Genomic DNA, 14,039 nt, shown 5'->3' on the forward strand with positions numbered 1-14,039 from the left:
TCTCATTTAACCCTCTTGGAAACCCTCTAAGGTGAATCTCATTGTCCTCACTTGACAGGAGAAGAAAGTAAAGCTCAGAGAGGTTTTGGGATCTGCCCGAGGCCGCAGGTTCAAGTCCTGGACTTCTGATTCAAGAACCATCTTCTGGCACCCCTTGTAGAGGCCGTATCTTCATTTCTTATTCTAGTGAGTCCTACACAAGCATATCCTTAATGTACTTAAAGGGCAAAATATAAGCCTTCTTTTAATCATACAGTAAACGTTTAAGTAATAAATATAATTGTCAACATTTCTGGGGAAAATAAAGGTTAAAAAAATTAGACATATTACCATAAAGCATGGCAGCCCCCCAACATTTGGGAATCTGGCTAGTGTGCTCTCCCTCGGGATCTCTGGGTGAATCTCTGACATAAATGCCACCTCAGATTCAGAGCGGGCTTTATTTCTTTTTTTTTTTTTCAATTTTTTTAATGTTTATCTATTTTCGAGACAGAGAGAGACAGAGCATGAACAGGGGGAGGGGCAGAGAGAGAGGGAGACACAGAATCCGAAGCAGGCTCCAGGCAGATGCTTAACTGACTGAGCCACCCAGGCACCCCAGAGCAGGCTTTATTTCTGAGTCCCGACCCATCCAGTATGTCTCACTGACCCTTACCTGAGGTAGGCACCCTTCCACCTACAACATTGGTGTAAGTGCCCCACTTCTTTCAGGGAAACAAATGTCCATTAGCATGTGTTAAACATTTCTGCCCACATGTCCTGTTTCCACAATCTCCGATGTCAAAGTCCCATCACTCTCCAAAATTACCTCCTCCTCTAGCACATTCTAGTTAAGCCTCCCTCATGCCTATACGACCCAAGCTCAAGACTTCAAGAGTCATCGTTGCCGCCTCCCTCTCCCCCGTGCCCCACATCTTATCTGTCCTCTGCCAGGTTCTGCAGGGTTTTCATCCATAAAGCCCTGCTCGTTTGCCCTGCCTACTTTGCTCCTGCGGTCATCATCACCCAGACTTCATGTCTTCTCCTATCTCCTTCTCAGCCGTCAAGCTTCATTTTAGGCTCTCTCCCCTGAACACCTACTTCTCCAGATTAACCTTTCCAGAGATGTGTCTGGATCGTCATGTTCACCACTGACTAGGCAGGCCAACCTCTAAGCAAATCAGTCTGGCATTCCCGGTACCCTTGTCCAACACTGTGCCCCCCAATCTCCCTACCCAAATGCTCGGCTCTGGCCAAGCTGGTCTCCCTCTTGTCGTGCTACATGCCTCCCACGTTCATCAACATTTTGGGAGCAACCACTGTGCTGGGGCTGGGATAGAGGATGAATGTAGCATAGTTCCTGCCCTCTGAAGGCTCCCTTTCCAGCCTGAAGAACAGACAGACAGACAGACAGAGAGATTGCTATCATCCAACGGGACAGGTGGCCTACACAAAGGTATGTACACGGTAAGGTAGATTCCAAGAACAAGTGCGTGATGCAGGAGGTGAGGAGACATTGCAGGGGAGGGAGGGAGGCATTGCTGACTGAGATCAAATCCTGGCTCTGCCATTTATTTGCTATGTGACCTCAGGAAACTTAATTAACCTCTCTTCTCCCCAGTTTCCTTATCTGTAGGATGGAGATGATCATACTATCTGTCTCACGGCACTTTTTTGAGGGTTAAAGAATTAATATAGATAAAACCCATAGAACATTCCAGGCCCATAACATAAGTCAACAAACTTCTGCTCTTACTGATTACCTCCCCCAGCCCACCCACCTGCCAACTCCCACACATACCCCTCCATCCCTAGAGAACAAAATCAAGTCAATACTCATTCACTACAGATCTGCTGGGCATCCTAGGGAGACACCCTCCGACATACCAGCTTCCACCCCCTGGCCACTCCCTCCCCTGAATTCTGACAGTGCTCTCAACCTACTCAATGAAATTTTCCTGATGGGGTGTTATCTCTATGATATCAGCCTTATCTTTCCAACTCTATTGGAGATAGAGGAAATAAGGAACAAGCAAAGGAGGAAGAAACCTTCCTTCGGAACATATCATGTGCATTTTTATGCACAGCATCACATATACCTTTCCCAACCAGTATTATCCCCACTCCACAGCTGAGGACAGGGAGGCTCCCAGCAGCAAAATGAATTTTTCTCAGAAAGTCCCAGATAACAAGCTAACAAGCAGCAGAACCACAATTTGACCTTGGCTTTTTCTCACTCCAAAGTCAGTGCACGTTCCTCCTCACCCAGCTCTCTCTAACCTGGACGGCCCTGACCTTGCTGCCTACTTCCCTTACCCCCCACCATGACTTGAAGTAAGAGAAATCAAAGGCTTTGTACCAGGCCCTCTGACCTCACAGTTCTACTTCTATGAAATAATGAAAGCGTATGTGAAGATATAGCTGCAATATTGTTTTCAATAGCGAACAAACTTTAAACTGTTTAAATGTCCAACAAGTGGAACACTGATTGAGCAAACTGGGGCATGTCCACATAATGGAACACCATATAGCCCTAAAATGTCATAAAAATGTCTTTATTGACCCAGAATGATGCTTTTCATGTATTGTTGAGTGGGGGGATGGGCTAAAACGGTATGTATCATTTAGTGTGTGCACATGAGTGTGTGTGTGTGTGTGTGTGTGTAGAGGGAGAGGAACAGAGACAGAGACACAATCCTCAAATAGTATACAAAACTAGAATGTAAGCTACCTCTCAGGAGTAAGACTATGAGTGATGTTTATTTTTCCTTTATGATTATCTGCAATTTCTGATTTTTCTGCAATGAGTATATATTCTATTTCTGTAGGAAAAAAAAAATTAAAAAAAAAAAAACTTCTACAAACGTTAATTTCTATCCTGTTGTTGGTCATCCACATCTTGGGAGGAATTGTTTGCCACAAAGTTTTCATTAAGCAACAGCTAGCTGAGAACAAGCTCTGGCTGGAGGAGAAAATAATTCCAGAGGGTGTGGGTTACAGCCCCAAAAAGACAAACCAAATGGTTGAAAGCTCCAGAGGTGCGGCCTGGGGAGGGGAGGGCAGGCAGTGAGAGCAAAGGAAGAAGAGAAATGCAGGTGTGAAGGGGGCAGAGAGAAACTGCAGCTTCTCTTCAGCCCTGCCTGTGGCCTGCTCTGCTGGGACACTCTGCAACCTGTGTCCGCGACACGATGGCATTTAAATATTTAAACAGGCCCAGCTTTGCCGTAAAGAATGCACTCAGTCTCCAGGGATCAATCCCATGCCACAGGCTCTGCTCCACAAATCAAGTTTCTGGGGCACAGAGCCCTTCCCACCCTCCCCTGCCGCACCCCATGCAAAGACCTGCAAGATAATAGTGCGGACAACTGAGTGATGAGCCCGGCTTCCCTTCAGTGACAAGGGCAGCCAGCCTGAAGGCCGCGTTAGTGGCGTTTCCACTGCAGCTCCAAGCTAAAAGCACATGAGCCTTAGAGAATGCAGGGCCTTAATGCCCTCAAAAAAAAATTTTTTTTAATAAGACTGCCAGAGTCATCTGGGTCTCGCTGTACACTCAGGTATGGGGGAATCCAGAGTAATTTTAGAAGGCTGAGGTCTAGCAGATTTTCTGGGACTACCTTGGGCACAAGCTGTGTCTGCCTCAGACACCAGTCCACCCGTCCCACACATCCCCTCAGCCTGTGCATGGCAATCCAACATCGTCTCCAGGACGAAGAGCCTCCTTGTGAGGTCACTGCCTGGGAAGGAAGGAGCCCACTGTGTGGGCAGGTCTGGAGACTCAAGAAAGGGGCCCCCGCGTTGACGGATCAGGAAAGTGATGTCCTAGCTGCTGAAGGCTGACACCAGGACCAGATCCCCAGACTCTTTGCTTTTAGCTCCATACCCTTCCCACTCCACTATTCCACCATCAAGAAGAGGAGGAAGGGACCCGAACCCTATGCTGACACTGCCCCAACTGGACATCCCCCGCTGACTTTCTAGAAGGGAGGCAACACTGTGGGAGTGGCCATGTTTTCGGTCATGGGCTGCACAATCAAAAATACATGTCTGTGGGGTGAGGGTGGTGGAGAACAAAGTTTTTACTGATAGGGAGGCTGAGTTGAGAGCACCCATTCCTGAGGTGTGAATACCCGACGTGACTCAGAGGTGAGTCAGGCTCCCACGAGGGCTTTGATCATGTCTATTTGCTTTTTGTCACTAATCCACCCTAAGTCCCCAGTTTGTGTGTGTGTGTGGGGGGGGGTATTTTAATAGATTCAAATGTAAAAGGCTTAAAAGTATATAATCTATTCCATTCTACATCAATTATCATGACTACCTGATTCCAGCTTGCCAGACTGACACCTAGAAGCCATCTGTTAACAGTGGACATGGCTTGACCTCATAAATGTGTGTGATCATTAATTCACTTTTAAAACAGGTTTTCTCCTCAACTCTCAGGAGAGCCAAACTCCAGGGTCAGGAGAGCATATTTCACCAGCACTTTGTGTGGGGGTGTCCTGGGGTATGTCAGCTCCGGAGCTGAAGAAGCCAGGATTCACGAACCAGCTTCAGCATGAACCAGCTGGGCGACCTTGGACAAGTCCCTTCACCTCTCTGAACCCCAGCTTCTTCACAGCAGATCAAGGTCAACTGTCCCTCCCTCTCAAGGTTACTGTGAGGATTTCTAGAGACAACATATGTAACGAGCTTAGCACAATGCCCTACACACTGTAAGCACCAATAGCAGGAGTTAACGCTGTGATCAGAAAAACTGGGGACAAAAGTAGGTGTTGGCAAGGATGTGGAGAAACTGGAACCCTTGTATACGGTTGGTGGGAATGCAAAATGGTGCAGCTGCTCTGGAAAATAAGTATTAAGGTTCCTCAAAAAGAGTAAAAACAGAATTACCACAGGATCCAGCAACCCCACTTCTGGGTATTCATCCAAAAGAACTGAAATCAGGATCTCAAATATTAGCACCCCTACGTTGACTGCAGCACCATTCACGATGGCCAAGATGTGAAAACAACCTAAATGTCCATTAACAGATGAACCGATAAAGAAAATTTGGTAGATACACACAATGGAATAGTATTCATCTTGAAAAAAGAGGAAATCCCTCAATATGCAATAACATGAATGCATCTTGAGGACATTATGCTAAGGGAAATAAGCCAGTCACAGCAAGACAAATACTGCCTGATTCCACTTACACCAGGTATCCAAAACAGTCCAATTCATAGCATCAAAGAGTGGAATGATGGTTGCCAGGGGCTGGTGCAGAAGGGGAGTTAGGGAATTGCTAACCAATGGGCATGAAGTTTCAGTCAAGCATGATGAATAAGCCTTTCAGATCTGCTGTACAACATTATACCTAGACTCAGCAATATATATTGTACACTTAATAATTTATTAAGAGGATAGATGTTAAGTATTCTTACCGCAGTAAAATAAAGTTAATTTTTTAAAAAAATATTTTAAAAACTGGGGGAAAAAAAAACTTCACAGCTTGCTTCCACTGTGCCCAGCAAAGGGGTAAATGGGTGCTTTGCTCCTCCCTAAATGGCCGATGCTTAGAGACAAATGGTCTCCCTCTCTCCCCCTGAATATCGTCCCATCGCCACCATCTTCTCTCCTATGAGGTTTCTTGAACATAGACAATGGAAAAGTGGGTCTCATCTGGAGTCAGCTCCAGTGATGCTAACAGAAAATTCAGGGTAGGGAGCAGTTGGGGAGAGAAGAGATAAACATTTAGGACATCCCGGTAGCCCGACCCAAGGATTGCTTTCATATGTCTGTCTCCAGTCATCACCGCACCTCTAAAAGGGGGCTAATGATACTGTTAGGATTTAAAGCTATTAAGTAAATTAAAGCCAAGTGCTGGATTGCTGAGCTTTATATGGGACTGCTGAGTTTTAGATCAATGCGGGGGGGGGGGGGGTGGGATTAAAAACAGGAAAGGAAAGATTCTAAAGAGACCAACTAAAACAGTGAAGTGAGCCTATGGCACTTGACCTGGAGAATTCCTGAAGACTCTAGAACTTTCAGATGCAAAAAGCAGGGAATAATAAAAGAGCTGAGCAGACGGAGGCCAAAAGCCTTTGAATTTGAATGAAGTAGACTAGTCACTGTCAAAAGTCAACATTCAGAAATATCCCCTGAGAAGCTGTCAAAAAAATGCAGGTTCTAGGGTCTGCTCCCCATGGTTCTGATGGAGGGGGTCTGGTATGAGGCCCGGGAATCACATTTTAATAAGTGTCTAGGTTCTCTCTGTGCAAATGGCCCAGGTCCATGCTTTGACAAACACTGACAGCCTTCCCCACAAAGTCATATTCAGTTGCTCTGTTTGTGAGTAATGAACACTTTTCTTTGGCAAGACACTGAAAGGGAAGAAACAGAACTACAATCCTTAAGCTTGGTAAACTTTCAGGATAATTAATAGGGATTGGTTACTTGCTGGAAAATGAAGTATTCACGTACACACATGCCACGGATTGGGTAAAAAATAAATTATGTTCAGATGATTGAGTATTTCTCTGAGATGGAATAAATTCAATGGCTGAATGAAAGGAACAGGCAAACTATCTATCACCTGAAGTTAGCAGCTAAGATAACATTTCAACCACGCGTCAGGAAAGGGATACTTGGACCAGGAACATAATAGGACGACTACGTTTAGGAATATAAACCATTCAGGGTTAAAGGTAATCACATCTGAAAGATAGCTCCTACTACCCCCACATAAACCCAGAAAGAGGTGGTGGGGTACAAGGTGGCCTAATATCTTCATAAATAATTCGAAAGATGGAGGCCGGCTCACGCAAATCCCCACAGACAACACAAAAGTGGCAGGGATGGCGAATCTGTGAAGAATGGAATTCAACCACGGGGCAATGTTTTTAAATTTGCCTTTATCAAATCTTGTGTAATGAAGTCACATATTATTGTATCTCTTTATTGAGACTCAATAGGGCTAAATGTAGAGTGATTTATGGAAGAAGGACTAATCGGATGCATTAAGTAGAAAAGAGCACGCACCTGGAGAGGCATTAGCACAGGGGTCAGGACAGGCACTGCATGGGAAGTCGTGCAGCAATGGGGTGGCCGAGGACTTCTGTTCTCTACACATTAAGAGAACTGTATTAAGAGCCGATGTGTAAAATAAACAAGGAAATGTGTCTGTTACTCTCTGAGCCGCTTGGCCTTGGTGTTACTTCCAGGGGGAACCCTGAGCTTAAATGTAAATCTGGGAAGGAATTTAAAGCAGGCCATCACAGAGGTTATGGGATGTGACCCCAGATAAACCAAAAAGACAAGGGGATGTTAAAAGAGCCTCCAGAATAGACAAAATGCTCAGTGTGCCTCTTTGTTGGGAAAAGATGCACAAAAGATAAGGGAGCCTATAGGAGTAAAAAAAAAATTTAGCTCCTATTAAGGAAAAACAATCATTCAGAGCACAGTTGGAATCATGGAAGAAAGGGTAGCTGATCGTAACACCATCCCTGGGGACACTCAAGGAGGTGACCAGACACCTCTCTACTTAGGATGCATTAGAGATTATTAAAAGCATTCCTTGCTCAGTTCGGGGGTAGAGGGTGGGCCTCGTGACCTCTCTAAAGGTCATTCCTATCCCAAAGGATCACTTGTCTGAAGGGCACCAGATAAAAATAAAGTCTATTAATCACCAAGCTGCCACACAATTTCCTAAGAGGGCCGGAAGAGAGAAGGGCAATCTACAGTGGACGTTGGGCCGTTGAGGGAGGAAAAGGGAGGCAGCACCTGTGTGGGCAGAGCCAAGGAATCAGCTGCTGAGACTTCCAGAAAGCCAACGTCAGGCCTCCGTTTAGACCTCCCAAGCATCACAGGGTAAGCAGAAGGAGGAAGAGACTGTGGAGATGGGAACAGGAAACAGCGAATGACAACAGAGTCCCTAATCACAGCCACAGGAGCTGGTGGGGGGGGGGGGAGTAGGGGGGGATGGGCAGGATGCAAGCACCTCACCCAGAAAGAGGGGAGCCAGGCACGAGAGGGACACCCACAAGGTAGCTCTGCAGAGGTGACCTGTCAGGAGGCAGGCGGCAGACAAAGAGTGAAGAGAGAAACCGAGAGGTGGGTGAGGAAGGGCACACGGGGTGTGTCTGTGAATACAGGGGACTACTGGCTGAGAATCCACTGAAAGCCGAAAGAGATAAAGCAAAAAGTAACCCCGCCATCTACGGGAGCAGACAATCACATGACAAAAATAAAGCTTTGGAAGAGAGGAATCGAATGGCAATGCCCCAATCCCAGAGCAGCTGCTGGCATTCTGGAGAGCTGGGCTGCTCCAGCCGGACACAGCTGGGAAGCCTGCGCCACGAGGGTCGGAAGGACCCTTCCCACAGGGCTCACCTGCTCGGGCTTTTATGCAGCAGAACAAAACGGAGCCCCTTCTGGGAGGCAAGACCCAGGCCAAAGCAGGCACCTCCTGATACCGTCATGAGACATCAGCCCCCATGCCCTGCTCCCTCCTCATCCTGGACCAGAAACCACTTTGGGAGGGACATGTTACCTGCAGGAGTTGTCTCAGGAATGCCATCTGCACGCTGTATTAAGCAGCCAAATGGGGGTCATGGAGTTTGAGTTCTTCTAGCAAAATGTTCTCCAACCAGCTGTCACCCCACCGGGCACAGAACAACTTTTTGAAATCAAAAGAGGCCAGTGAAGAGGGAGGAAAAGGACACCACCCCCGAGGTGCTCCCTGAGCCCCCTCGCCCCCGTTCGCCCTCTGCTTCCACGGAGACGGCGGACACTGCAGGACGGCCTTGGAAGACCCACCGTGCCAGGGCCCTGCCTGAGCCACCTCACAGCCCTTCCCCTGTGGCACCGCTCTGCATCCTCGGAGGGGAGAAGACAGGAGGGGAAGATGGTCAGAGAGTGTGGCTTCGAGGGCTGTCCTTGTTGTGGAAGGAGGGATGGGACCCCATCCGGTGAGAAGGAAAGTAGGGCAAGGATTTTAAACCCACCCCCCAGCGCGCTGGTGCGTGAGAAAGAGAACGGCTCTCGAGCTGACGGCCATCCCTCCGAAGGCTGAAGGTTTCTGGAGGCACACCCGCCGCCCCAGCTCCCGCTCTCCCTCAGCCCCAACCCAGCCCTGTCTGCGCCCCCTAAACCCAGGAGCTGGGCCGTCCTTGTCCAAGAGACACCTCTGAAGCAAGCAAGAAAGGCTGGAGATGGATCGAGGGCCATTTATTAAGCTAAGTCGTCGTCAGAGAAAGATTCATAACTCGCCCTACCTAGGACGGGAGAGGGAGAAGGAAATTAAAGGGAAACGTGAAAAGCCAGAGGAGCCAAGTACCTTGGTGGAGGGCTTTGAGTTATGCTTTTGTTTGTAAGTCTCTGAAACAGAGAAAGAAAGAGGATGAATCTTCAGGAGACCAAGAGAGTGAGAGAGAGAGAGAGAGAGAGAGAGCGAGCCAGAAGAAAGCCACCAAGGAGGCACTGCCAGAGAAAGGGGGCCGGCATCAAAGGCAGGAGGCCTCCCTGACTTGCTTGTCCCTCATGCACAAAAACCTGGGCGGGCGGGTGGCAGCAGCGGGAGGTGGTGACTTTGCTGACAGGGCAGGCATGCGAGCTGGGGTGCAGGCCCAAGAGGAGGAGCCAGTGAGGCCGAGGCTGGGGGCGGACAGTCAGGGAAGCACAGGGAAGGGGGTGCTGGGGGCAGGGGCAGGAAGGCGGCATCTGCCGTACTTACTGTCACAGACGTAAGGTTTGTCATGGTCTTCCTGAGAGGCGGCGTCGTGCCTCCTCCTGCCACCTGCAGAGCCACGGGCCTGGGGAGACAAGGGGGGGAGGGGAACCAGGAGGCTTGTTATCGTAACGGTTACAACAGCTCCTGAGCACACACTCTGTGAGGCCCTGGGCATCACACCTACATCTCCTCATTCAATCTTCCTCACAACATTTGAACCAATACCGACCCCATTTTACAGGCCAGGAAACTTGAGGCCCAGAGAGGCCCAGGTAACTTGCCCCAGAACACTCAGCTAGTCACGCGTATCATCTCATTAAATGTTCACAACTCCAAGAGAGGTCCTACTATGACTTCCGTCTTACAGATCGGGAGGCCGAGGCAGCAGCCCGTTAAGTAGCTTGCCCAGGGTCACTCAGCTACCAAGTGCAGAGCCAGGCCAGAAACGACAGTCTGACTGCAAAGCCTACATCTGCCCGATCCCCCTACTCTACTGTTGCCACAAGGACCCCCTCCTCCAACCACTTAGCCTTCTAGCTTTGTCAACCCCACATGGAGATGCCCACCCCGCTCCCCTCAGCTGACCGGATGATGGCAGATCGGGAGCAGAGGCCGTGTGCCCGCAGTCATCACCCCAGGTGCACGCTGTCCCCTGCAAGTCTCTTAAGAGCCAGCCAGGCCTGGCACCTGGGCCTAGGGCGTGAGCCCGGGCATGGCGCGAAGCTCCCTCTGGCCTGCTCGGCCTACCCTGTGGGGGTGAGCTTCAGCTGAGGCCTCCCTGTGTGGTCTGCCTCAGGCCTCCAGCCAGTGACAGAGACTTTGACGCCTCACAGTCTCCTGGGGCTGGACTCCCGATACCACCACCCTGCGTGCACCTCCAGAAAGGGTCGGCGTACCCAGGGGTGGGGCTGGGCTGAGCTCTACCTCCAAAGATAGGGGAGAGCAGCCAAGAGGGTGCTGGCAACTCTGCAGCCCCAGGACGGTGGCTACAGAACGCGGCAAGGTTTATTTTTAAACCTTTGTAAGTCCCACATGGTCACGTGGGTAGCACCCTGGCCTCCTCCAGGTCATTCTCTGGTAATGAGTAGCAGTAAACGCCCAACCAGGGAAAGGGCCTGCTGGGGTCTTTGGGGACAGAGAAGGAGATGCAGCAGATGAGAAATAAAACATGGCAGCCACCTGGGGTGCGGGGGAAACAGGGCAGTCCCCTGGGCTGGGCCTGGACAAGTGGCCCTGGAGATTTCAGGGTCAAAAGGCCTGTGGCTGACACACACACACACACACACACAGGCACGCACACTCTCTCACTCACTGGGGATTTCACAACGGAAAGGCCTGTACCCCAGGCCTGTGATGTTCACACACTCTCAAAAAACACACACACTTCACAGTCAACACCACCTGCTAAGCTACCACCTCCACCATCGCCTCAGCTTGTCTCTCTCCAAAACAAATTACAGAATTCCACCCCCCTCCTTCCCTCCCTCCCACCGCTTTGCCTCTCTGCCTCCCCACCCCCCATCCGGGCACAAGGCCGGGCGACAGCCAGCGGCCCCCTCCCCTGGCCCTCATCACTCAGAGTTGACCTGAAGAGGGAGCTGTGAGGCGCTGCAGTCACCCCCAGGCACTGACAGGCCTCCTTGCCTGCCCAGGACGACGGACGACACGGAGGCTGGTCACCCTCAGCTGCCCTCGCCGCCAACCCCCCCCCCCACGCCCCCACGGTGAAGCCAGGGACAGCTTGACGTGTGCAGCCCGCAGCCCTGTCACAGCCGCCTGGAGCAGGTGAAAGCAAGTGAAGCAGAATGACAAGCCAGCAGCAGACGCGGGGAAGGGGCTCTGAGAGACTAAAAATACCGCCTGGGAGAAGAGGAAGGAGATAGGACAGTGCGCACTCCTGGGGGATGGCCAGCAGGAGGGGGAGGGGCCCACTGAAAGCCAGGGTCGGGTTTCACTCTGCAGGGCTGACCAGCGAGGTCACTTCCACACTCTCCTTGCACCTTGGTTTCCTCAACTGCAAAATGGGCACGTGCAGGGAACTCTTCCTGTGGCAGCGTTACTCCTAGAGTCTCCTGGAATCGCCCAAACTTGGAAACTCAGAATCCTGCTGGTCTTTTTCAAGGGTCACGTCCTCAGAGAAGCCCTCCCTGACCAACCTATATCTATTCACACCCTACTCCATCGTTCTCCTCTCCCTGACCTGCTTTGTTTGGTCCCAGCACTTAGCACCGTCTGACATTATATTATTCCGTCTCCCCAACAAGAATATAGAAAACACATCTATGTGGGCCACGCTATACTCAGAACCTGGCACGGGGCCAGCCACTTAAGGCGCACTTAATAAACCTTTGCTGAATCAATCAGTCAGTCAGCGAGTCAATCATCTTCAGTCCTTCTCCTTCATTCTTTCTACCCAAGTGCTACGGTTTCTTCCCTCCAAGGCCATCTTGGGCTTTGCATTTCCCTTCTATTCCATATTTTAATCCAGGAGCTCATCAACGGACCCCTGAACTGCTCTAAGAATCCACCAGCTGGGGTCCTACCTCTGCACTGCCCTTCCCAATCCAAATGCATGACCCCCAGACCAGTTAGACAAAAGGAGTAAATGACAGAGCCCATAGTCATTTATTCATTCATTCATTGCCATCTAAAGACCACTGACACATCCAACAGCAACCTGGTGCTAAATCCATCAGGTTCACCTCATGCTCATGCTATGTCCTTGTCTTTGTTTTTATTGATCCCTGTCAGGGACCAGCCTCTGCTCTGCCACCCACACTGGTCCATGCTTTAGCCCCACTAACATCCACTCCTCCAAGAACCTTCCTCCTGCCAAATTGAGGAGTAAAAAGAGCATCAGCGTTAAAGTCAGACAGGCATAGGTTTAAACACCAGCCATGTGTCTTTAGACAAGTTACTTCTCCAAATTTTAATTTTCTCAACTGTAAAATGGGCACAGAAACACCTTTACTGCAGAGTTGCTGAGAGCGTTTGCGCCCAGAGCGTGTGAAACCACAGGGGATAGCGCCCCGTCCACAGGAAGCGCTCGATAAATTATTTCCCCTTCTTGCCCAAGCTGATCTCTTCTCTCTCCTCCGAACTTTTATTGCATTTCGTTAGTGCACAGGCAGAAGCCTGCTGTTTTCTAATTGTATCATGGCTATTAGTATTTTCTCCTCAATTTAATCCCGAGGTCCTTAAAAGCAAAGACGGCATTTCATACGTTATTATGAGCCCCCAACACTTAGATCTATGCTGGGCACACAGCATCCAAAGCTCTTGCACATGTATGAATTCAATTCATTCCTACAATACACCGTGAGTTACAGAGGGTAACATTATTCCCATTTGGCACTCGATGAAACCATCTCTAAAAGGGTTTATGATTCGTCCACAGTCACAGGGTCAGTAGAAGGAGCAGGACCTAGGTTTCCAGACTCTATTCTCTAAACTTTTAAAGCTGACTGTCCAAAAGAAACCAGTCCTCCCTCTCTGAGAACTGTCCACCCCATTCCACTCTTCATCATTCAGGTACTGGTAAGCCACGACAGCCATGATTGTACCACATAGCCCAGCCCCACTGGCCACAGTTGATTGGCTGGCTCAGGAGTCACATGACCTAAGCTGGGCCAATCAGATTCTACCTATAAAGGATTTGGAGCTGGGAAAATAACTCCAGTGGTGAGCACACACACTTGAACTGGCAACCCATCTATTCAGGAGCTAGGAAGCCACGCACACAGAGAAGCAGGAAATCGTCTTTTGGTAGAAAAATAAAGCAGCAGAGGCCACCCGCTGCCTGGGTTCCTTATTCTTTCCCAGTCCTAAGTCCCTGCCATTTTCTTGCCCTTCCTAAGGGTTGCATCTTCAAAGATTGCTCATATTTGCGGCAATGACCCAGCAGCTTTTCAAATACTCCACATTTTTGCCGAAGCTGTTGCGTTTCTTGCAATTAAAAGACCCTCGACTAGCACACGCTCAGAGACCTAGTTCCTCTATAAGAGTTGTTCTCAAGTGATGGTCCAGGGTTCCCTGGGATCTTTGAGACCCTTTCTGCTATCAAAACTATTTTCGTAACAGTACCAAATAGCACTAGAATGTTACTTGAAACTTTACACTCTCAATACTCTCAAGTGCACGGTGAGAGTTTTCCTGAGGCTACCTGACATGATAATGTCATCACTCCGTGTGCTGGTGTATTCTGAAGGTTAACATTTTTTTCTGCCTTAATTTCTAGTATGGTAAGTATCACTGGTTATAAACCACCAGAACAATAGCTTTGGGGGGCTCTCAGTAATTTTTCAGTAAAGAATTCCTGAGAAACGCCTCTGCAAAAGCAAAACAAAACAAAACC

At 49.3% G+C, this 14,039-nt stretch overlaps 1 protein-coding gene across 8 annotated transcripts in view; it reads right to left on the reverse strand.

The window, feature by feature from the left end:
- Positions 1-14,039, reverse strand: part of DPF3 (double PHD fingers 3) — a 303,086-nt gene that overhangs the window by 92,515 nt on the left and 196,532 nt on the right. For all 8 annotated transcript variants that reach the window (XM_053224665.1, XM_015071691.3, XM_053224668.1 and 5 more), the window contains exon 6: positions 9,689-9,767. In XM_053224665.1, coding sequence (XP_053080640.1) covers positions 9,689-9,767 — 79 coding nt within the window. The remainder of the gene's footprint in view (positions 1-9,688; positions 9,768-14,039) is intronic.

The sequence above is a fragment of the Acinonyx jubatus genome, chromosome B3 (assembly GCF_027475565.1).
Source record: "Acinonyx jubatus isolate Ajub_Pintada_27869175 chromosome B3, VMU_Ajub_asm_v1.0, whole genome shotgun sequence".
Classification (NCBI taxonomy): domain Eukaryota; kingdom Metazoa; phylum Chordata; class Mammalia; order Carnivora; family Felidae; genus Acinonyx; species Acinonyx jubatus.